At 40.0% G+C, this 26,207-nt stretch overlaps 1 protein-coding gene across 5 annotated transcripts in view; it reads right to left on the bottom strand.

Moving 5' to 3' along the window:
- Tp63 (tumor protein p63) overlaps window positions 1–26,207 on the bottom strand; it is a 211,717-nt gene that overhangs the window by 46,355 nt on the left and 139,155 nt on the right. For all 5 annotated transcript variants that reach the window (XM_021209609.2, XM_021209608.2, XM_021209612.2 and 2 more), the window contains exon 4: window positions 25,485–25,739. In XM_021209609.2, coding sequence (XP_021065268.1) covers window positions 25,485–25,739 — 255 coding nt within the window. The remainder of the gene's footprint in view (window positions 1–25,484; window positions 25,740–26,207) is intronic.

Below are 26,207 nucleotides of genomic sequence, written 5' to 3'. Positions count from 1 at the left end.
AAGGGAAGGGAAGGGAAGGGAAGGGAAGGGAAGGGAAGGAGAAAGGAAGGAAGGAGATTTAAGGAACTCCATAGATGCATCGTTTGCATTAAACACTTACAATATCTTACTGGTATTATTTCCTAGAAAGGAAGGGAGCCAGGATGCTGTACAGTGTGGAGGGACTATAAAGTATCAAAAGACTCAAGAATAAAGCAAGAAAGCAATACAAAGGTCATTTTGTGGTCATAGTGAAATGCTGCCTCTGGCTGCAGGGCACAGTGTTTAAGTCGAAGGCCAGCACACTGTGAAGGACACAGTGCTCCCACAGGTGGGGCTGCTGGCCCTGCTCTGATGCGTAGGTTATATAACTCTTTCTTGAAGAAATGAGGGAAATGCCTGCCAGCACAGCACGGCTGTTACAGGGATTCAGCATGGCCACATTTGTGTGAGTGTTTGGAAACTCTAAGGCATTTTATAAACAGAATGTGATTGTCATTAGGAACTCAGAATGGAGCCTGAAAAGGAATGTTGCCCAAAGGGTGACAGACTTAGAAGTCAATGTACAACGGGCCTTCCATCAGCTAGAATCGGAAACATGTTAGACGGATTTTTTATTTTTTATGTTAGACAATTGAGAGAAAATATCTAGAAGCAATGAGGGCTATTCACAAGAGCTGGATCAGTGGCAGCCATAAGAGGGGCTTGTTGTGAGACAGGCACACTGAGAACAAGTCAGTAAATGAAGTCAGCAAGGACCCAAGAACTAAGTGTCTAGATCGTGGAAAAAAAAGATATAGCCAACCCTGTCAAAATGTCTATATATCACAAGGAAAAATTCCTCTCCCGTTTCTAGAAGAGTTCTACCTTCTAAATGGCAACTTTGTGTAGCACTCAGGTATCTGGCAAGCAATTCCACTTCTCTTCCATAAAAACTACCATTAAGAATCCTGACATTCCTCACCTTCCTCCAACACTGTGTGCATTCACCAATGGATAGAAAAATCTTTTACTCTTAAAATTGCTGTTCCTTGGCTTCCTAGGTTGTACATATGCAGTTGATCCATTCTCTTATATCTTAAGCAAAAGGATCTTTTTCTCTCAACATTGGCATTTCCTTAATGTGGAATATGCGCAGACAAAGGGCAAGATGTCTTGAAAGTCACGAACACCCTTGGGAATAGCCAACTCTGCAGTCAAGCCAAAGGGTCAGGCCTCCCGAGTGGCTTCCAATACAGACCCAGCAGCAGGAACATCAGATCAAGAATCTGAGATTTTCTTAACTTGGGTATACAGAGTGTCTCGTCATTGTGTGAACCCAGCTTTGCCCTAGTGTAGGCAAGAAGCCCTGGGAAGTCAGGAATTGCACACACAGGAAGACCAGACTGGAGCTCTATTGTTATATTCATGATGCCCAGGGCATCAGAGCTGGGAATACACATACCACAGGGAATTCTTCCATTTGAGTTACCTTGCTGGCCACCAGATTCCTTTCCAATATGGATGCCAGGAAAAACAAAACAAAACAAAACAAAAGTACAAGATATTTATTCCTGAGTCAGAGGACTAAGGGGAGGGATCTAAGACTGTTGTACAGAGCCTTCAAAGCTTACACTTTACACACACTCTCTTTCTCCCTTTAGTTTTGTAGCGTTCTTGTTTTGTTTGGTTTTGCTCAAATCTAGTAAGCTGTGTATCTCTTTCCCAGTGCACAAATTGTTCAAGTTCATGGTCTTAATGAGCACCTGGAAGAACGTGACCGACAGGCTGAGAAACCCACTACCGACTGGCTAAGACGGTCTGTCCTTTAGAAACAGCACTGTGGCCACACACAGCACAATACAAAGAACACATAATAGAAGCACTCATTTTTTCCCCCATAATTTTCAATCGAAATTCCTCCTGGGAAATTCCAGAGTTATGCTTTATTAGAACAAGGGGCAAATCCACCAGCTTAAATGTTTTGAAGGCGAGATCTTCAACCTGAGTAGCACAGGGCAAACACAAGGCTCTGTTTCCCAAGCAGTGCCTTAATGACTTACCCCCCCCCCCAAATCTCTTGTCCCAAAACTGAAAAGGCGGGTGGGGGGGGGGAGGAATCAAAGCTCTGCCAGAGCCAGTAAAGCACAGCGCCTCAGTGAGTAATTTTCCTGTTTACTTCAAACACTTTTTTTCCCAAACTCCGACCTGGGCAAGTCTGATCAGGTAAGGCTTTGGAACAGGTAAAAGCATCCCCAATTTCTACGTAAACGCTGCAGGCCATGGGGCAGAGACAAGTCTCAACTGAACACTCCACGGTAGTCAAGCTTCCCGGCGCCTCTGGTCTTGTCTCTCTCATACCTGACAAGCAGCGTCATGTCTTCCTGCCTTCAGACTCAGCTTTATATGCAACGCACACGCAGGTACACACATTCACACACACACACACACACACACACACACACACACACACACAGACACATGTGCACACATACACACATACACAAGCAGACCTGTACACACACACAAGTCACTATTTTTCTTGAGTTTGCTTGTACATGAATAGCTAGGTACATTGGGACCAATCTTTCTTAATAGCAATTATCTTTCTTGAATATCTTTCAGAATAAAAATTTCTCCTCTGAACTGATTCTTCATGGCAGAAAGCCCAGATGTTTCTTGTTGGTAAGAGCTTCGGCTTTCAAATTCAGTGGTGGAGAGGTATGACTCCTGTTATTTTCTTACACAAGTAATTATCAATAACAACACATGGTTTTACGATCTGTCTTTATGTAAATACATCTCTTATATAGTATGTGTTTTCCTTCTAAGTCAGAGACAGACAGACAGACAGACAGACAGACACACACAGAGAGAGAGAGAGAGAGAGAGAGAGAGAGAGAGAGAGAGAGAGAATTGCTACCCACGATGGAAGATTAATTGTAGTGTGGTCTACCTTTAAGGAGGGAGGAAGTGGGAGTTAAGAGTTTAGTCTTAGATCTATTTTGTCAACGTGGACAGATTTCTGGGTTTTCTGGAGGTTGTTCTCAACCCGTAGGCAGGGCATTACAGGGCAAATGCCTCTGTCAGACAGAACTGACTTCTGCTGTGCACACTGCTTTGTGTTTCTCAGGTAGGAGGTGGCAACTGGCTATTGAGATGTCGTGCTTACATAGCACTGCATTCACACATGGGCATGGCAGCCTTCGAGCTGAGAGCACGGTGGGGTTTTCATACCGGGACATGCGCCTGGTATAGATCGAAGGCATGCTTTCTCTCTACTCCATTTCCTTCCAGATACGATGACTCTCTTAACTCCTATTCTCCCTCACCACACATAACTCCTTCTATGTGGAATGCTAAAACTGTAAGAAAATTAAGAAAGTAGCAGTATAGCCTTAGATTATAGGGAAGCCCATGTTACTTACTTCCTAACCCCAGGGTTTGAGACAAAGTAAAGGAACCCGGTAAAAAGCTGAACCTGAGAAGACCTGGTATAGACTCCACTTCTGACCTCTTTATCTCATAGGTCACTGGAGAGGCACAAATGGAACTCCATAACAGTTACTAAATGAGAAATGATGGAAGTCAGAATGCTAGAAGAATCAAAAAACAAAAAAACAAAAAACAAAAAAAAAACAAAAAAAAACCTTCAAGGCCATTCGCCTTTGGACTTCAACATAGCTCTGTATTTTGCCAGTGACTTAAGGGCAAAGAAGATAAGTATCCCTGCTAACTGGGGACATGACTTCCCTAGCTCAGAGAAGTTTTGCAGGAGCCAGTCACAGCAATGTGAGGTCCATTATGCCCTCTCTGGCTTGATGTTCAGCAAGGGCTGATTACAGTTGTGTCGTCATCATCCAAATTTCAGAGTTGCCCATAAGCTGTACAACTCTGACTGTATTAACAGATACAGAGAGACAGCCATATTGTCTGCTACAAGTCAAATCCATGCTGCGTGCTTCTTATTAGGAAATGGAAAGGGGAAAAGGTTTGACGCTCTTAGCTTTTCTAGCTGTGCTGATACTGAAATATTTGGTTCAAGCCAATGAGCTACAGCTTTACACCCAAGCTGCACTGAGGCCACTTTGCCCTAACACTACTGAAATGGCCCTGAGCTACCTTCTTAGATTTAGGATTTTCAATCCAATGACTAGCCATCTTCTAGTACCCGTGGCTGGCTTACTGTAACTGAGTCCAGAGCAGAAATGTCTCTGAAACCCTACATGTTTTCTGTTTGCCAGATATCAGGAAAATCCAATGGGACAAAAGAAAATAGAACACTCTCATAGCATAAAAAATTCCAGGCCAAAAGTTATAATGCCAACCTGATGTTTTGTGAACGGAAACTCATTTTTTTTTTTTTTTTTTTTTTTATTACAGCAGTCCTGCAATAAGGTAGTAAGATTGGCAACACGGGGTGGGGGCTCCAAAAGTATCAGTTGGAAACACACTCGCACCTCAATGCAAAATACATGCCTGGTAAGAAAACCAGAATCCTCTAGAATCGTATGGATACTCTACTTATGCACCGCAGACCGCATAGCCTCAACATAAGAGTGGCAGTGTCAATGCCAAGGACAGAGTGCTTAAAGGTTCAGATGACACTGTCGAATTGATGATACATGGCAGCCTGCGTGAGGAAGAACCTAGTGAGCTCAAGTGAGACAAAATGTCAGCACAGAGGAGGTGGCAGCGGACTAAAAGTCACAACATGAACTGAGGCGTCTTTGCATGATGCTTAGGAAGAGAGAATTTGTTTTCCTTAAGAATGAGACCCCTGGCATGTTGAGCATGCTCAAGGACAGGCCTGACACCCAAGAGTAGTTAGGGCATACAACTTGGACTTAATTTCTTAAAACAGAACTTGAAGTTGAGTGGGCAGGGAAGTAGGGTGGATTGGGGAAGAGTTGCAGGTGTTGTATATGACCAAAATAATTATATGAAATATTTTAAATAATTAACAAAACATTATTATAAAATATACAAATAAAACATTTACTTAAAAGCAATGCAATAAAGAGAATTGGGAGACTTTCTGCTTATTTAATATCAATACTTATATTTTCACCAGTTGCATAGAAATTGGAAGAACTTTAAGGCACAGAAAGCTCTTAGGACTCATGAACTTTTGAGCAACAGATCAAAACAATTATCCTCTGCTCCACATCCAAACCACAGAGTTTGTGCTTTTGTAGTGGTGCTCCTAGTGGTGCTCCACGTCAGAGGAGCTGGCCCCTGGTACAGGAAGGGGACACCCAGACACTGGGAGCATGGGCTACCTGAACTCTGCTAGTTCATTCTTTTAGAAAAGACTGGGGCAAGAACTTATAGGGTTTTGTTTCTTTTCTTTTCTGCTATATTATACAAGTCTAATTTCACACATTTTAAGCCTTGCAAAATTCTACAGTTTAGCTATTCTGGGTTTTATATGTATTATTTGTTTTGCTTTTCTGAATCTAGTCTTTTCCTCAAGCAATTTTTATGATCTATACATACGTATGTGTATATATGTATATGTGTATATATATATACATACATACACATGTATGTATATATGTATATATATGTATGTGTGTATATATACATATATATACATATATATTTCTTCCCACCTTTAAAGCCCTAAAAGAATTTATCATTTTTATTCTATAAAATATACTTTCTTTTATTACACCTCTAGGCTTTCAATTGTTCTCAGTGACAAAAACTAAATTTCTAAATAGAGATCTTATTTCATTCATCTTTTACTCAGGTGATAGGAACAATGAAAGATAGCAGCAGCAAGAAGATTACACACTTGTACCTGGGCATGGTGGCACACACTGATCGCTCAGTACTGCAGATGCCAAGACAAGAAGATCTCAAGTTCAAGGCACTACTCTGCTACATAGGAAGATTCTATCTCACAAAGCAAAACAAACAAAAACCATGTATATTATGCCCCCTCTTCCTCTTTCTCTCACGCTATACATCTCTGACACAACTGAAAGTTTTTCACACTAATAATACATATACTGATAACCAGCTAACTTCCAGGAGTCAAGTTTGTTCAGTAATATCTGCTCTTAAGCTTCATCAAGAAACCACATGGCATGATAAAACACTGAGGATAATTTCTGTGTTGTTTTCCAAATCCACTTGCTACCAGTGCTGTGTATCACAAACTGTAACAGACTACTACAAGACTAGCTCTTGACTACAGTTTTGAAAGATCTAGCTTTATTGAAAGCCAGGTCCTTCCAGTCAAATCTAAAAGTCAAACTCTAGCCTTGCCTCCACTCTCCTTCTGTAACCATAGTTTAAGAACTCCTAACAAGCCCTCTTTCTCTGCCCCATATTTAATTTGAGTTCTAGGAAATGGCAGCTGGTCTTTCCCAGAGCCTAAGAAAAGGAAGTCTGACAGTGGGGCTAACCTTCAATAATGCTGTAAATGAATAATACATGTTACCACTTGGTAGAGGAGAGAGATCTGTGAGGTCAGTTCACATATACTCCTGAAAATTAATATATTTTCATTGCAAGAAATTAAGGTTATAATTTGACTTGAAATTTAGAGAGTTAAAATGGCAACTATCTCAAGAGAACTTAAGAATGATTTAGAATCTTTGTTGCTGAATTTAGTTAGAAGTGAAAGGAAGTAATTTTCAGAAAACCCTTCCCAAATACTTTTTAGGTTTAACTTTACAGTAACAGGGGGGCTCTTCATGGGCTCTCCTGGTCTTTCCCTTAACTGGGAAGTTGGCAGCTGGAGTCTAGCTTGGATCTATAGTCTGAGTCACAGAATATACACTTACAGTTCTAATGTGCATTGCATTTACTATTAATTACAGTAGGCTCTGCATCAAACACTCTAAAACAACACATTCTGGGAGCTAAAATTGGGATGGCATTTGCTTAACTTCCTGAATTTTCTCTTTTGCTTCTTGGCTCCTTATCTTAGAGGTCTCTTGGAGTCCAGCTCCATAATTCACTCGAGTAATTCTATACCTGACAAAAATTCAGAGTCCTTTTTTTTTTTTTCTTGAAGTAAAAGTAACAAGGAGAGTAGTAAATACTCTTGGTAAGACAGCCATGGGTTCTCTTTGTTCATCACCAAGGAAAGGAGACTTCATACTTCAGTTAACTGAACAACCATCCAAGATGTCACGTCAGAGGGTGGATGTACTTGCCATTGCTGATTTTGAAAATGGTATGGCTATGTGATAGCACGTGACTTTGTTTTCATGAAGCCTAAAGTTAAGAAAAAGTTGCTTCTATTAGAGCCAGTCTTTTCATGAAAAGTGCTCATTCCAACTAAGGTAAAGCCCAGAAAGAAGGCCAAAGTCTTTACGCCAATGTCTTCCTTGCAAAACTAAGAAAACTGAAGCTCTGGCTGGCATAATAGGCCCGGTTCTCTTTACAGCATCCTTCCTCCTCCTCCTTTCATGAACCCTACTTCCTCTCAAATAATCCAATGGCAGGTAAGCCACAGATATACAGCCTGACTTCATTCTGCCAACTATATATACTTTTGGGCTCGGTATACAGCAACAAATAGCATAAATAGCCACAGTTAATCGAAATGTAGAAATACCAAATACTTGAGGAATCTATCATTCTCCCTGTTTGCTAATGTGGTCTTGGCAGGAAAGAATTCCAAAATATGTCTAAGAAACACTACACTAACGGGAGTCAAAACCCCCACTGTGGAAAAGGGTGTCTATCTCTGAAATACAAACTATAATTCCACCCTCACCTACACTCAGCACTGCTTGCTTTTGTCATGGTCTGAATTTGGGTAACATCCTACCCGGTTTGTCCCAATCTTCCTACCTCCAAGCAGCTGCCCTTAGACATCCTTTTCCAATAGGGTGTGTCATCTTCACCAATTACAATTTTCCCCAGGCTTGAAATATAGAGCTTAGTTCTTTGGGATGGTATCCCACGACTGCAGTTCCTTATTATTCTACCACTAAGGATTTCTTCCCAGCTTCATATTCTTGATGCAAACACTTTCTGGTCCATGTATATGCAATTTCCCCCTATTCCTTGGTGTATAGGATACACCCATGTCTCCATACCTTTATTTGCCCTCTAACTGGAAAGCCTTTTTTTTTTTTAAACCATTATAACGTCTTGCACATCTCTTCAAGATCCAACAGTAAATATTAGATTCTCCTGAAAACTAGATAAATCGGTATTTTTATCATCATTTGTTCAGACAAGAAATAGCAAACAAATATAGAGACTTGTTGAATGTACCACTACCCAGATATAAGGACCAGACAGAGCTATTCTTTCTGTCCTCCTTAGCACGCATGTTTGAGAGTGGAATGGGAAGTGTTTGTCTACAGTTGATACTTCTAGTGGGTTTAAGAGGATAAGCAGGAGTCTGCCTGGAAAACAAAGGTAGTAGTGGCAAGAAGGACATTCCAGACAGATTAGAGCTCCTGTCACACTGAATTATAGCTAGCTTTATCAGTTCTTCAGGATTGACTGTGAGCCCTTTGAAGAAGGAAGGGCTAACTTATGTATTAATATGATTGCCCTACAGCATCTAGCCCTCATAATAACTAGCTGATCTGTCAGGGACATGCTCAATGGGCAGGCCCTGGACTATGGGTTTCCTACAGTGAACTTTCCATAACCTTCATGAGAAATTACTTCTGTCTGTCAGAAATGGAAGTTGAATTGTAGCATGGTCTGGTCACTTGTAGGACATTCTGTCTGTGTAGGATTTCACTTTCAAAGTATACCTTCTGGCCCTCAGTAAATGTTCTTTAAAACTAAGAATTCGGATGAGCCATGCATCATATCAGCTGTGACTAGGAAAATGGGGCATCCAACTTTGCTCGTGTGCCCATGCCAAATACTAGAACCTTTGACTTGACAAATGTTTTGAGGATCATTCAGATGTCTACCTGGGCAGGCCAGTCTGGGGGCTAATAATTGTGAAGTTTCTAAGAAGATACAACTTTAAAAACACTAAATGAACCTTCTGAAGGTCTTCCCATCTCTATTCTGTATACAGCATTATTTTTAAAAATTGTTGATAAAAAATGCTTTTTTGCCTTTTTTCTTATGGCACTTCACTTTTACCTGGACTTCACTAGACTTCTGTCCATACTGTGTTTTATTTATTTTCTTCTAATAAAACTGCATATATTTTGGAATGACAGGAAATAAAAACTACATGAAAAATATGTGCAGGTACTTCCGAGAGTGAGCCATATTTAAATATTCTGGTATTTGTAAAATTGTCTTTAAAGTGGATATGAGTAAAAGATCAATTCGTCTGGGTACAGTCTTTTCTAAGAAGTTTACCAAATATAATAATCTCAGATTGATTTAAGTGATGAAATGCTTCCAAGGATCTCCAAGGAAGAGGACAAAATTCACCTTTGGTGCTTGTAACACCTGCAGGTAACTCAGACAGTACAGAAAAGACTGGAGTTGAGAAAGAAAATAAAGTATAGTTATGCTAATTTGCCAGAGGAAGTTGAATCAGTCCCCTCCGAACTACTTAATTTTAAACTTCCTTAGTATTTTCTTCACCCTTCTTTTTTCCTTACTTTCTTCTTTCCTTTATTTTTTTCCCCTGGTAACTTATTTCCATCTTGACAGAAAGAAGCCAGGAGCAAGCTGGAGAAGATGGGGCAGAGTAGAGCAGGATAGCAGAAGCAAAGGAGAAAGGCATGCTTCCTTTGGGGACACTAAGTATTTTCAAAGTCTCCTGTCGCCCAGAACTGTGGGCTAAGAAATGCAGAACTGTCGTGCACCTAAAAATATCCATGAAATGTCTATCTAAGAAGCTAAACAAACTCCCTATAACATTCTCACAGGATATTTCCTTATCTGAAAGAAGCAAAAGTCCTGGGAGGTAGGAACAATTAAAATTACCACTGCTTAATTGATTTCACTATAATTTAAACATATTCCCTTGCGCTGCTGTCTCTCTCCCATCCTGACACATCTATATCTTTTAAATCAAGTTTTCAGCAATACTTTAGTACATTCGAGAGCAAAAGATCCAGGTAGTTTTTTCATTCTACAAAATATAGCTTATGACTAATTTAAAACTAGAAAAGTACAACATATGTGTTGCATTCTGCTGATTAGTATATTTACGAACTAGGCATTCATTTCATATTTCATAATATGATAATTCAAAATTTCATATTGATGCTATCAATTCAGTGGGATGCCTCCCTAGTATTTAATAGTCAGTCTGAATCTCAAAACTTCAATTTTGTTTCATATGAATAACCACCATTGCTTTGTATTTTTTAATGAAGCTGCCAGTACATATGCTGGTTATATAAGGAAATAATATGTGAAGAGGAATCCTCTAAAACCTTATAAATCATTTTAAGATTAGACGTGTTCTAACAGGCGCTTAGGCATAAACACGTCTTGGCCCCATCCCATACAGAATGGGCTGGCTCCAGATGTTCTCCTGCAAGCTATGTCTTGCCTAGTACAAGAACATTCATCTCCCAAACACATCATTTCACCCACTTTGCCTGAAGACACACACACACAAACGCACACACAAATACTACTACCAGTCAAATCACAGGATTTTTTATACTATTTTCAATGACTCCTAAAGAAACCGATTTCTCTATATTTCAACAGAGAACAGAAACTGAACATCTAATCTTTAAGATGTCACTCTCTAGTGACAGGGAGATTTTCTTTAGCCTTCTACAAGCAAATGACAGTAGAGGAGTCTAACCCCCTTTGTGCTTTTCTTTGTAAAATACCTACAAAACCAGTGCCTGGCCCAGTGCTGACTCATAAACCTGGAGACATTAGCTCACGGCCGTGATTCAGTTGTGAGAATTTTACTGAGCCTCTCCCCTTGCTGGGGCCCTAGAGGAGAGTCCGTCTCCAGCAGATATGGCTTCTGACCTAGGCACTGTTGTTAATGTCGCTGATCAAATACTGTGAACACACTGGCAGTAAGAACAGCTGTCTACGTGAAGTACCCGACAGACTAAGGCTATCCACGGGATACTCGAGCTAGGCGAGTCCTCCAGCAGGGCCTCCTATCTTCCACAATCTGTCATTCCAATGATTCCAGGAGGAAAGCAGCGGCTCTACCACTTAGACTACTCAGGTTCTTCCTTAGGAAGAAGAGAAAAGGCAGAAGGGAGTCAAGTTTGGAATATCTAACAGGATTTTCTTTTTCTTAAAAGTAGGAGTGGAGGAAGAAAATGTTTTAGAAAGTTTTAAAATAAGTTGAACAAGAATCACTGAATCCGAGCAGCACCTCATACGTATGCCCCAGGAGGAAGCACGTGAGGTTCAGTTCACAAGTTAGAAAATGGCAAAGTTCACTTACATCTTCTCCCTCTCAAGGCAGAGGCCGCAGTTCACACGGACACCACCGACTTCCTAGTTTCTAAACCACTTAGACCTCATTATCTCGTGTGATCCTCGTGAAAACCCCAGGGGGCATTATCATTATCTTCATTTTAAAGATGAGGAAACTGAGGCAGTAAGAGGGCAAAGTAATTTGCCTGGATCGTAACTGGAGCTCGGCTGCTCACCATTGCTATACATCCGCTCTGTTGGGTGGGGGAGGAGGGCAGCTAGCCCACTGGCACCTTCTCTGGCTCCCTGCTATCCTTTCCTTCCTTTCTGCCCAGCCTTAGAAATGGTGAGTTTGGCATTTTGTTCCTGCCTTCTCCTACCTCTCCGACCACAGAGAGTGAGCTATGTCACAAGGGACCACTGGGCCCCACCTCTGTGTATTTGCACAACCGTTACCTTTCATAATCTGTCCCGTGTACATCAGCACACGACTGAATTAATCTGCTTTACACATGATCTGAGCATAATGATCCCCGTGCTTCCCAGGAATACTGTACCCATGATGCTCAGCACACTGCCTGTGGATATATTTCAGAGGCTTTCATGTACCCAAGCAGCACCATCTTACCAGTTTTCTGTGCTTGAGCACACGGTGTCTGGTGGGGTGGAATGGCACTGTCTAGGGGAAAGCACGCAGGCCCTGTGGTCTAACTTAGGTGTTGGAAAGGTTATTACTGCATGGAGGAAAGCTTCATGATAGAAGTGAGAACTGCTCCACGGAGTTACCTTCCAAATGTGGATTCCAACGACAGCTAGAGTTGGGCAAGTCGAACCTAAACCTTAACTCTAAATCTATCATCCTTCCTAACAATGCTCAACACTCAGCAGAAGCTGCGCCATGTACTTTATATTCAGTCTACTAAAATCTACTGATAGTATCATCGCCATATTGGGGAAGATGAAGCTACGGAGACAGGGCTTTGTGTAGGACAAAGAGATAAAGGTGAGATTTGACCCTGGCTTTGCCTAACCCACAAGCTAAGTTCTGCTCTTTTACTTCCTTGTCATCTCAGGAACCTTCTAACCCTTTAGTAAAACACCAACATTCTCCTTTGCAAGAACGGGAAAGGGTGTACCAAATATAATATTTTAAATTTGCAGCCTTGCAAGACACATAGACCCCACAGAGCCTTTCAGAGAGAGATTCAAGCAGTGTTGCTGTTCGCTGTCCGATGTTTCACTTTAATTCGTCAGGGAACATAATTGTTTTTTGGTTTTTTTTTTTTCTTTAATTTTAAATCGAGAGTTTATGAAAAGCACTTCATTCAAAGCATTCCATTTTGGGGTTCTGAAGTCTAAATTCCAGTGTCAAACACATTATGAAAGCAACAAATTAGGACTGAGTCCATACCCTCCAGCCATATGCTCAACTGACAACTTCAAAACAAATTCTTAAGCCATTTTTTTTTTTTTAAAGAAAAATCTGTTAGCTTGGGAATGCTTCTAAGCAAGCTTTAGCAGGATATGAACTCTCTGTGCTCATATTACAGTGTGAGCAGCACCCAGGGAAAACACCCGCAGTCTGACTCCCCCTCCTGGTTTACTGTGTTCCAATGCTTCTTTTGTGTGATGAGTATCCCTACCTCATCTAATACCAGTAACAGACAGACCACAGTGTAGCTCTGGCCGCCTCTTCTTTATGTGTATTCTCACTGACTCTAGAAGAGTTACTGGATACTCAAAGCCAAGCAATGTGACTCCTCACTTCAAATCAAAATCCTATCAAACCAGGCTGTGTTCTGAATTAGTGCAACAATACCCAGATGTTATAGGAAAAGAGGTTCTGCTTAAGGTGGCAACTCCACTCTTCTGGCCCCATAATCTTAGCTAACATAAAGGCTAAAACAGGAGGGCCACTACATCAAAAGATTAGCCATTAGCCACATTAGCTTGTAGCCAGCCTACATAGCATATTAAAACACTGCCCCAGAACAATTCATCCCAATGAATTATAGCATTGAACTAATGGCCAGACTTCTCAAGAACAAAAACTCTTAAACCTTTGATTGCACATCCTCTTTCTCTAAATTCAAGCTGATGTCGACTGAGATCTTCTTGGAAATATCAAGGCAAATTAAGAAAATATATAGTTAAGTTAGAGAAGTAGATAGGAATGCATATTTCTTCATTAAGACTAGCTGAACAATATTTTGAAAGAAACTCATTTCTCAAAAGGGAACAGACTTGCCAGGGGGAGGAAAAATAGAATATGCCCTCTCTATTCCCTATCTTTTTCTTTCCCCAAATAGCTCAATCAACTCTCTCAGGAAGAAAAGTGAGGGAAATAAGAAGCGTGTCCTCATATCTGAATGCAAAGACACATAATAGACTGTCAAATGCAGTAATTAAAGACAGAAAGCAATTAGGTTGATTTTGCACATTCCATTTGAATTCATCTCGATCTCTTCCCCAAATTAGAAGTGCACATCATAAACATATACCATTAAAGCTGGTACTGCATCTTAGCAAACATCAGCTAACAAACACAATGTGAGTTTTTCATCCTTTGGTAGAAGGCTCTACTTACAGGTTTCTAGTGAGGCAGTCCACTTCCCCTGTCCCAGCCATACTGCTAATCCCAGGATGCCTGAGATAATCACTAACTACTCTTGGGCGAGAGTTCAGGGAAGAGAGGAATATTAAAAGCTGGCAAGCTCCTGCTAGAAAAGCTTGTTTGTGTTAGTACAACGACATGTGTGTACTATCCAAAGGGATGGTACCTGTTAAAGCAAGCTTTGGATCAGTTAAATGTAAAAGGTTTTTTGGTAAAGATCATTGAATACAATAATGAAAAAGACTATTAAAGATTTGTTCGAGGAACTGTGTTCGTTCTCATAGCTAATTTCTGTCCAAAGTGAACAGTAGACTTTTTGTTCTACTTTCTCACCCCCCCCCCCAGTAGACCTGTGCTGGGGGAGTATAGCTCCAGATGGTCTCCTCTGCTGACTTCACATTTTTCAGTTTTCACATTTTGTGCTTTCTGTCCTTGCCTATTCTTACAGTTGAACACTGGAACCCCTGTGTACTTTCAGACCGTCTTATTTTTTTATGCTGCCATCTGCAATTGCTTCTTTGATGTCATCACTTTGAGGCCTTTAAAGTACTAGCTGGCTTTTGGTACTGCTGCTGATGTTGTTTGTCTTGTTTTGTGTGATATTAGCCACCACAAGCAAAGACAATCTGCTTTGGCTCCTACACCATTCTTCACAAAACCAGTTCTACTTACAGTTCTTTAGGCTTTTTTTCACAGCCTCTACTGTCAAACAGGTACCACCTTCCTGCCATCTGCCAAACCATGGGTTTGGTACAGTGGGGTGGGTCAAGGAAGCCTAGTAGGAAGAATACGGTTACACATGTCCTGCTCCAGTATTCCTGCATTAATGATTAACCTCTATATTTCCCATACTTGTATAGAAAAAGCTTTGCAGCTTAAAATGGGGGTTGCTGGATAAGATATCCATCCTGGATTATTATCAGCTGCTTACACAAATGGATACCCACTGGCTTTTTGAGTAGAAAATTATCTGAGAAGCCTATAATTCCTATTGGTTGTGTTACTGAGTGAGTTGATTCCCTGTATCTAGACCTTGTCATTGACTATAGAGCTTTAACAAAAACAACTGATGGATGATTGCTCATTAAATTAAAGGACAATTCTCAGACACAGACTATAAACATATGCTTTTGTCGCATCTACATTTAAAAGTGTAGATTTTAGGCTTTGACTACTGGCAAAAGTTAGATATAATCTGTTACCACAAGAGAGAAGAATAGGAGATTAAGAAGGACCAATGTTATCTTGTGATAATTCTTAGAAACTGGCAACCATATTTTGAAAAGATTGACCTGGGCAATATTAAAAACAGTTACTTGTCAACTATCTTCCTTCATTCAGAGGCAATGGAGTTATACTAAAGCACTTTAAAACAGCCGGTATTAATTTATACTTGTGTAATGTCTACACTGTCCAGGTATGAGAAGAGGCAATAAAAAGAAAGCCTGCTTTGTGGTGTCCATTAGCTTGAAAGGGACCATTACTCTGCATACCATGGATAACTTCTCTAAGCACTCGTTTGAACTGCCAAAGTATCCGAGTAGTTCTCCCAGATTTCTACTCTGTGAGTCAATATGCTTTATCTTCACATAAACCATTCTAACATTTCCCAGAAGCCTCATCTGCTAGTTCCAGAGATTGTATAAAGACTGAAAAGGTGAGTATAGTCAACAAACCTAGTGTGTAAAAATATGCCTTAAGTCTAATACGTTCTCTTGTCTTTCACTTTACCCTCTGTTCAAGGGATTAGAAGGCAAAGGACTAGAAGTCTCCCTGTATTCCAAGACTTTCTTATCTTTTAAAGACTGCTCTCATTTGGAAAGTAGGGTGTCAGGAGGAATAGTAAAGACCCATACCAATATATTTTCAAATTCAGTTAAAAATAAAAAGGTTGTTCCTTATATGTAAAACCCTTAGTAACATAGTAAAAAAACAAATCCACTCTACATACTGTATAAAAATCTAAACATTTTGAAGGTAATATTGAGGAAATAGGCTGTTTAAATTACTCCAATGAGTGCAGAAAAATTCAACAACATCAAAATAGTAATTAAAATGTTTACTATGATAAAGCTAGCCATAGGGAAGTCAAATAAAAATAACTTCTAATTTTGTTACAAGTTAAACTTAACACATCTGTCAAGGAAAGTAAGATAGTTAAGCACACTCTAGGACTGTGAAAATCTTTTCGCTATTTTGTGTGAGTATAGGTGCTTACAGCAGCAATTACTTTGCTTTTCTGATACATGGTTAATCACAGATGCCATTTATTTGATGGTGATTGCTTGGTCAGAACTGTAATCCATAACTATGACATTGTTAGAATGAGAAAATGTGATTTTTTTTTCAAGAATACAAAATATAAAAACAGAGTAGAGGCAATTTACATTAATTTTAGAGCTTCATATTTACAAATATTCCCCACTACATGAGCTATAAAGGAAAGTAAAGAATGGGACTCAAAGAACAAGATGTTAGTGACTTGCAACCTTCAGTATCTCTTCTGGCCTCCACAGGGACAAGGCATGTGTATGATTCACAGACATCATGTAGGCAAAATGCCAATATGCGTAAATTAAAAATAAATCTTTTTTCAAAAGTACATTTTTTTCATTCAATATTATACCTAAGCACTTAAACATGCATAGTTTGTAATTTTGTGTCTTTGTAACTGAGTTGGAAAACTTCAGAAAAACTATCTGAATTGTAAACATGGGAATGCTGTAGTTTGAGAAGATAAATCTAAGCAACAGAAATCCAGAATGAGGTAATAACATGCTATGTTTTGAGAACAGAATCTCCCAGGCTCTCAAAGCACTTCATAAACCTTAATTACACCCCAAAGCCATCTTGCCAAGGAAATATTATAATACCCATTTAACAGATGGGCAGAAACAAAACCACCTGCCCCAGTTTGTCTTGCTTATTAGTACCCACAGTGGCCTGCTGACTGCCATACTTTCCTTAAGAGGCTATGTTCTTCAGGGACCTGTCACATGACTTCACAAATCAACAAGGAGCCTTCTACTGATCCTTGTTCTCAGTATTTGCTAAAAAAAAATACCCAAGGTCAGGGGGAACACTAAACTTAAAAAGTACAAGGAAGAAGAACCTGTTTGACTAGGGGATTTGAGATTAAGCATGTTTAGCCTTAAGTCCATAGAAAACCTATGGAGACTCAGTTTCTCCTGATACAAGGAAGTGTCAAGTGCTATGCTTGTTCACATGAACCTTCAATATAACTTCAGAGTAAATGAGATTGCTCACTCTGTTTCTAAAGGAAGAATCCTGCCTTAATTTAACACACTCTGTGTCATACGTGCCCACACACATACACACATAAAAATAAAGAGATAAATGCTTGATCTTTCAAAAACATTAAATATATGTTCTCGAACTACTTAAAATTTTATTTTGAATTTCAGTTTGATGATAGGGTTAAGGACATTATTAAAAACCACAGGAAAGACACCAACTAAAATTATTCTCATTGGGTACTACTGTGCCTAATTACAGGACTCTGTGGTCTAAAAAACCACTCCACGTATAGGACACATCACAAGGCTTAAAGAATCTAAGAGATACTATCCTAGTTTACAAATATTTCTTCTGTGATGCAGGAAGAACAGAGGTGCTGGGCAGAAAAGTTATGTTATCTCAAGTCTCCACACATCCACCTCTCCAGAAAGGTGTAAAGGGGGACAGTGACAGTTATAAATCTCAGTTTGCTACTTCAAATAAATATCGTTAAATGAAGAATAAAAACACCACAAAACCAAAAAGGAGCAAAGAATCAATGAAAAAACTAGGAAGTAATCAATGTAATTATGTTGATTGTTGGTGGCATAAGTTCATGAGGCTTATTTAATGCAATTGCTTTAATTCATGAGAGATGGCTCCTGAATATCTCTCAGGAGGCATGTGTGTCTGTCCTTCGGGAGATGAATGAGAGCTAGGGCATAGACTATGTACTCAGAGGAAATGGTTCCCCAGGAGATGACAGGAACAAGAATGTGGAAAGTTCCTATATGGGAAAGTACCAACAGCAAATATCCCACAGTAAAAGGCACGTCCTCCAGGGTTGATTTCGAATACACATTCATTTTAAGGGATTTCTAGTGACCTTAATGATATAGTATGTTTTTCTTGAGTCATTAAAAAAAATTCTTCTGGTATTATTCTCTGTTTATGCATCAATTTTCAGGTGATCTTTCTTCCAGAAGATGCTGTATGTGCCAATTAAAAATAAACTATCAGTTAGTAAGCTGAGAAAATTGATTTGAAGCCCGTTAAACCTCACTGCCCACTTCTGATTATAGCTTTGGCTAATTTTAGTGTTAAGGCACAGAATTCCATAAATTCTCTAATGATAAGAGTGAAAACAAATAAAATACTTTATTCAAGTATAGAACACTGCATATAATCAGGGGTTTTATAAGATAAAATTTTAGAGATATGAGAAAGCAGAAAGGATAGATTCCATAAGAAAAAATAATAAAGTATACACTGTCAATGATATATGTATTTATATGGTATATGTCAATGGCTTAGTTACATGTAATACAATTTCAATGTCTATTTCCTGTAAAAGGGACAATGAATTATTACTTAATGAAATAGAGCTGACAGTAACTGATACTTTTCACCTTAGAGGACTGCAGGGATTTTACTCAAACTTTAAATAATCTTCCATTGTCTCTGTCAGTACATTGCACAGGTTGAAAACTTAGCCTATTATTTTGTTTGGCTTATAGGACTTTACTACTTTTTAAAAGAAGATGTCCCTATCATTTAAAAATCTGGAGGTGTTACATGCAAATCAGAGTCTCTAGTCTCTCTTTAATTGTTTAATGACAGGCCTTGCTTCCCTTAAGATGGGAGGCTGGGACTGTAAGGTAGGGACCCTGCAGGCATGCTTGTCAGCCCATCTCCATACAGTATTTGCTGTAGGCTTCCTTGCACCAATATGTCTGAGCTTTCTACTCTAGGGGAGCCCATCGTTAGTCAAATAGTCTGTTGAATTTGAAGCTTCAGGGGTCTGGCTTCTGACCCTGAAAACCCAACACTGGTGGATCCTCAAGATTTTCTTCACATTAGCCCACCATTCCGGGGAACTAGAGTAACAACAACACATTCATTGGCTAGTGATCCCTACAAAACTTGGTTGGCCACTACGAATAATAACTAAGAAAGGAGGAGAAAGACAAAAAGACAAAGCATAGAGAAGACAGGGAAGAATGGATGGAGATTTAGGGATTGGAAGGAAAGAAAGAATAAGATGGTTAGAGAAAAACATGGATTCTTTTCGTAGTGTAGAAGCAATAATTTAAAAATTATTTCTTTTGGATCAATGGTCCTTATTATACTCAGACTCAATAGATCAACATTAATTGTCTTGAAAGAAACTCCATGCTTCAGTCTACAAATCACTAAGAAGAAAGTAAGAGTATGATAAATATCAGATGAGGTGAACTCAGACTCAGCTACATGGCTGAATAATTATGCTCTGGACTAAGGAACATCTCTTATGTAGCAGAGATGTGTGTAAATCCAAACCCCAAAGGCAGTCACTGTAACCATCGTTGAGAGTCACCAAGCATGTTATTTGAGACATTCTTACTTAGTACTCTGTGTTCTAAGAAATAGCTTGGGTAACTCATTAGTGTGTTTGATGTACAGAAAGATGCGTTTATATGTATCTCAGGTAATTTACAGAACAGCTATGCCAAGAACTAAAAATAACCTTGTTATAGGCTACCAATTTCTCTCCTGTCCTTTAGCAATAAAATCTGTCATTAACTGTGAGACAATACTAAGGCCAAATTAAGGCTTAAATTTCGTGTGTGTGTGTGTGTGTGTGTGTGTGTGTGTGTGTGTAAAAGAGAGAGAAAGACAGAGATAGAAAGACAGAGAGACAAAAAAGCAGAGAAACAGAGAGGAGAGAGACAGACAGCAACATACAGAGACAGAGACAGAGACTGAGTGTGTTAGAAATTGAACCCAGAATCTTGTATGCGAACACTATACTTCAACACAGCCACGGCCTGAGCCCAGAAATATTTTCTCTATGAGAAGAATCTGCAAATCACAGTCGACATGGAGAAGTTTATCATGTCCTTTGAAGGACTAGCCATAAGAGGCTGAATTCCAGAGGACCACGCAATCGGCTGGCTTGCATTTGATTTCTGCAGAGCTGGCAGCCTTTCTCTCAAAGTCTTACATTACAGGTAACCTGATGACAGGGAGTGGGCCACAGGCGCGCATCACAGCCTGCCTGGCTGCCTGTGAGACAGACTCAATTGCTAGGATCAATGGAACTCGCCAGGGAACGAGTTGTTCCCTTTTCAAACGACACCTCCCTAATCTCCCCACTGGCTCCAGGCAGATTCTTCAAAGCTCTGAACATAACTGGAACCTGGTATGATTAAGAAAAGCAAAGGAAGAAGGCTGTCTACATACCGTGGGCCAAGGTAGAAGGGCCAGGTCCATGAACAGCTCACGGTAAGTCTCAGAACTGGAGGATAAGGCTTAAAACATTCTACAAACAAGGTTTCCTTATATTTGTTAAGGACCCACCATGTGCCCCATGTTGATCCAGTCTAGGTTGGGGTTTCTACCTAACAAGGCTTTCAAATCTATAACGAGAGGAAGATACAAGAACCCAAATGATTCTTCATCCCAAGATCAATGTCATGACCTTAGTCTGAATATAGTTCAGTCAAGCAAAAATAGAGAAGACCTGAGGTTGTTCACAGTGAACTCAATCTGCTTACGTCATGGACTGCTAAATAAGTGGGTGAATAAATAAACAATGCCACATCTAGCAAAGGTGTATGGCTAAGGTCAATAATCAGAGGCAGCCTGGGTCTGTGGATGGCGACCTCCTTGCTCTGGTCCAGTAGAAAACAAACAAACAAACAAACAAACAACCTTTGCCTTCAGATGCAGGCTTCTTTCCCATTATTCTTGGTTCTCAGGGTAAACTCTCTCCACACCAGTAGCTATGATTCTATTTAATAGCCATCTAGCACTTAGATCTGTACATGTGCTTCACTATATGGAAGTAGCGTGCCGCTACCAAGTGTTTTGGTGAGATCCATTAATAGTTGACTGAAAGTCAACAGCAAACTCTCCAGTAAGGAACATACATTGTTTCCGTAGTCACACAGAGAAGAAAGAAATAACATCCTAATATATAAAGCAGAATTAAAAATGGAAAATAGTGTGTTAAATGACTATGTTTTATAACTAGAAAGGGCCCATACCTGTGTTGGCAAGGTGAGGCTGCATCAGCTTGGGCATGATGAAGAAGCAAGAAAACTAATAACAACTTGTGTTCAGGAAAGCCTGTTACCATGCTATGTCTCATACCTGTGTATTCGGATAGGGGGATAATATTATAGTCCTTAATGAGTGCAGTATGCATATTAATATCTCAAAATCATTTTAAAAGTTAATGGAGACTTTTAAAACAATTATTACCTGTTATGTAACTGTAACATCAGCAAAGCTACCATAAGTTAGCAATACAAAAAAAAAGACTCAAATTCAACTGACAACTTCAGACTCAGTCAAATTAGAAATGATAACCAAGTGTGTGCCTATGGCTAGCCTAGCACTAATAGGTATATTTAGCCATCAGATACTCTTTAGAACAAAGTGTGATGTTCGTATGTGTAAGCAAAGAAAGTAAGGTTCCAAGAGGCTGAGGCTGAGGGCAGGTCCACATTGAATCAGTTGGTCACAGAGATGACATCTGTGCTTGCCTTTCTTGATATCTTTTAAGTACATTATTTCTAATGTCCTCTGGCTGATGAGCCTCTTTTAAAACATTGGACCATTCACAGATTATTAAGTGACAGGCCTCTCTAACTAGTGTCAACCTAATTGTGGAAAGAATAAAGTCTGAAACAAAACCTTAAACTTCTAGTTGAGAGGTGTGTGTGTGTGTGTGTGTGTGTGTGTGTGTGTGTGTGTATGTGTGTGTGTGTAAACTAGAGTAGGGGAACCTGTTGTCACACTTTGCTTTATTTTGTTGGAAGTGATTCAAATCATATACCTTTCCAGAGCTAGAGCCATTGTCACCCTAGCTATTTAGAGCAGAAGTGAAGGTGCATGTCCCTGTGCTCCAAGCATCTTTTTATATGCTAATACTACTGCCAAGAGCAAAACCAGAAGACTCTGGAGGAAGAACATCATGATGACATGATACAGAGGCTCAAGAAACAAACTAAACTGAACCAATCAACTTCTTTACTTATAGAGTCACCAGAAGGACTAGGTTGCTACTTCATCTACTTCCAGTTTGTGGGAAGACCCAAGATGTAACATCTTGTTTAAGTAAATTGCTTTATATGCAAAGATGCCTGGTAAGTAAATGTGCAATACAGCACAAAATGCCCATTTCCCAGGTGGACATCAGCATATTAGAGGCCAGTTCTACAGGACACAGGAGCGTCAGGATATTAGAGACTAGTTCTGTTCAGGACAGGCCTACTTTGGCATGCCTCTACCATTTGTCAGTTAGAAAGAGTGACAGACTAGAGGACACAGGGAGGATACTCTCAGGAGTGAGGGCCCTTGGGCATGACTTATCTTGTCTATTTATTGAGGCTTCCCATTTTAAATCTGGAGGTAAAGGACTTAGTTACCAGGCACAACTAAGATACTTAAGTAACTTTTCTTTAAAATGCAAAGCCTGTGTATGAATTTAAGAATATATAAATAATAAGATACCATTGTGTACAAAGCCTAAGTATTCCTTAATCAAGAAATACTGTCTTCAAAGTTGATTGCTACAGGTACCAGGATAAAGACTCCAGTGACATAGATTTTGAAGAAATGCCAGTAGCCTTGTAATAAGGGTACTTGAGAATAAATAAATTAATAAATATAATAAAACTATAACTAGTTGTGATATACTAGAGGGATCCTCATTCTATAGAGTACAGCCAACCAAGAGATGTCCAATTGCCTGAAAATCTCCACTTCTCCATGATAAGGCAGTGTGCTTGATGAGGACCCTTCCTGCTCTAAAGCTTTCTGTCCTGCATATTAGTACTGCCACCTCACTTCTGACAACCGTAACTGTCACCATCTTCATCCTCACCAAAGCACCCAATGATGAAACTCCAGAGGACTGATGTGACTTGGCTAAGGACACACTGACAATCATACTACACCTAAGCTTTCTGGCTCTTATCCAGAACTTGGCAACCTAAGTGCCCGTACTCCCTCCACCCCCAATCCTGGGCTTCTGATATTGCTATCACATCAAGGATGCTTTACTAGCATATGCGTTCATATCATTTTTTTTCCTGCCTGAACTATACTTTAGGCAGTGAACTCCAGTGCTTTTTGTGAGACAATTTGTTTCTTGGAGAGAAGGTTCTCCATGGTTGATGGATTGGCGTTGGGTTGAAAGTTTACAAGTGGGATTTTAGCTATTGGAAAAGACATATTGAGGGAAAGAGAGGAGAGAAGACTGGTCTATTCCCCCTGCATCAAGCTTCATTTTCACGCTTCCTACATGACTTTAGAAGGGAATCAGTATTTCTTTGGTAGTCTATATATGCCCTTTATTGCCTTAGACATGTGGACCCAGGACTTAGTAATCAATCAACTAACATGCGATCCTGAGAATCGTGAGTACCAACCTCCACTTCCCACCCTAGGCTCACATGTCTTTGTAGAAGAGGCTGCTGTCATGGTGGGCAACAAAACACCATCGAGAAACTCTGTGCATTTGGAAATCTACTCAACCACTTTATCCATCTTCAGGACTGAAAATCCCAATGGGATGAATGATTGTGACAGAATTGACAAGCAAGACCGGAGGGATGGTTATGTTTTAAGCTGGCACTTGGCATTCATAGTTGAAATATGAGCTAACACAAAGTTCCTTCGCAAGCCACAAAGAGAGAACACTGAAGTAAATTTAATTTTTAGAGCATTTAGGGACTTTCTGATTGGAAAGCCAGAAAGAGCAACAGCACACTCCAGTGAGGAGGCAGAAACTAGAAACACCCTAATACCACAAACAGCAAGAGGATCATTTGGGTTAATCTGCATGGTCTCTAGCTTTCCTTACAGCAGGCAAGTGATGCAAAATCATGCTATCGGCTACTAAAATGAGAGAGAAGAAAGGAAGGATAAGATACAAGATGATGCCAGAATGTACATAAACGCATGCTATCTATAAACTCCATGGATACCCAGTCAGATGAAGGTGACAATCAACTCTACACCATCTATAACAGTGGTTCTCACTATTCCTAATGCTGTGACCCTTTAATACAGTACCTCAGGTTGTAATGACCCCACCACCACCATAAAATTATTTTTGTTGCTGCTTCACAACTGTAATTCTGTGACTGTTGTGAATTATAATGTAAATATCTGATATGCAACACCTGTGAGTCATTTCACCCCCAAAGAGCTCAAGACCCACACACTGAGAACCACTGCTCTAGAAGGCAGAGGGAGATACTTTCTTGAGAGTAGGACTTGCTGAAGTGGCAAAGGACTAGCCAAGCTCTAAAAACAATTTTTCAATAAAATAATGGTATTTAGAAGGATTTCCATAAACAGTAAATTATCTGATAAATATACATGCCCCTACAGTTGGCATCCTTTCGTTAAAATAGTTAAAACCAGCTCTGTAGGTTTCTTCCATTATATGTGACTGTTATTCATGTTTATTCTATTTTTTCCTAGGGCCTCATATGCATGGCCCGTCTTTAACTGCATCCTGTATTTTCGGGTATCCTTTTCCTTTGACTCTGGGTCTCCCAGAGTTGCGCAGGGTGGCCTCAGGCTTCCTGTGTAGCTTGGAAATGGAGTTGAACTGCAACTCTCCATCTTGAGCTTCATGAGTTTCTGTGATTACAGTCTTGTGCCCACTCCTGGTCCCTGGCTTTTTCTATTTTTTTTTTTTTTTAACTGAGGCACAGGGATGGATGCATAACTATTAGAAAAGCTATAGCCAGGACACATGGGAAGTTGGTTTCTTCAACATTTAAAATCAGAACCCCTTTGTACTAAATCAGGGTCCTGAAAGTCATAGTGATTTTTTGATGGGGGTAGGGGGAAGCATTTCAAATTAATATATATAATATGTGTATATGTATTATATATCATATATATATATATAAACAAATTATGAATCTATGCTATAACCTCTACATGCATAAATGTATTGGTCCTAGGAAATGATATTTATCACCTTAAATTATTTTATTTTATTACTCTCTTCCTAACACATTTTCATCTTTCACAGCACACCCTGGAACCTGTCTATATTCTCGGACAGTGGTACTTCTGATTGTCCGAACACTTTCCATTTTTCTGACACTGCATACAAAGCACCTCCCAAGAGTGTGCAGCAGTCAGGAACAAAGAGGCTGAAAAGCACTAGGCACTGGGCAAAACCAATACATTTATTTGCCAGACTAGGCAAGACTTTTGCATTGACTATCATCCACTCTGGATACCTGTTCAATGTTCAAAGATGATTTCTTTCCTTGTTGGATTAGAAATATTTGAACACAGAAGAGGGACAAATTCTGGGACACGGTGAAAACCATCCTGAGGCTCGGAATAAGACTCTTACCGTCCAGGTGGCTGACTTGGCAGTGCTTGACTGCTGGAAGGACACATCGAAGCTGTGTGGGCCCGGGTAATCTGTGTTGGAGGGAATGGCAGGGGATGGAGAGAGGGCATCAAAGGTGGAGCTGGGCTGTGCATACGGCGAGGGCGCCGTCACGCTGTTCTGTGCGTGGTCTGTATTGTAGGGGCTGGTGGACGAGGAGCCGTTCTGAATCTGCTGGTCCATGCTGTTCAGGAGCCCCAGGTTCGTGTACTGTGGCTGTAAAGACATCCAGACACCCCAACATTAGTCATGCAAGCCACAGTTCATTGCTCAATAAAATTGGCATTATTTGGTGTGCTTTGTAAAAATTTGGGCATGATGTCCCAAACACGTCATGTACCAAGTAAAGCCACCCATCTGTGGTAGAAGGCAACACCCAGTGCAACTGTGTGATTGTCGGAAAATAGAGTATACACTGAAAACAGGTACAATGTTCCCAGAGCATGATACTGCTGAGAAATTACTTCAAATAAACACTCTCTGTATTACTGCTTGAAAGAGAAGGAGGAGGAGCAGGAGGAGGAGGAGGAGGAGGAGGAGGAGGAGGAACTGAGAAGGAATGAGAAGGAGAAAAGAAGAGGAAGAAGAGGAAAAAGTGGGGGAGGAAGAAGAAGAAGAAGAAGAAGAAGAAGAAGAAGAAGAAGAAGAAGAAGAAGAAGAAGAAGAAGAAGAAGAAGAAGAAGA

This window comes from Mus pahari, chromosome 12 (genome assembly GCF_900095145.1).
Source record: "Mus pahari chromosome 12, PAHARI_EIJ_v1.1, whole genome shotgun sequence".
Taxonomy (NCBI): domain Eukaryota; kingdom Metazoa; phylum Chordata; class Mammalia; order Rodentia; family Muridae; genus Mus; species Mus pahari.
Note: the sequence above shows the minus strand (reverse complement) of the source record. Positions and strands in the feature narration are given on the sequence as shown.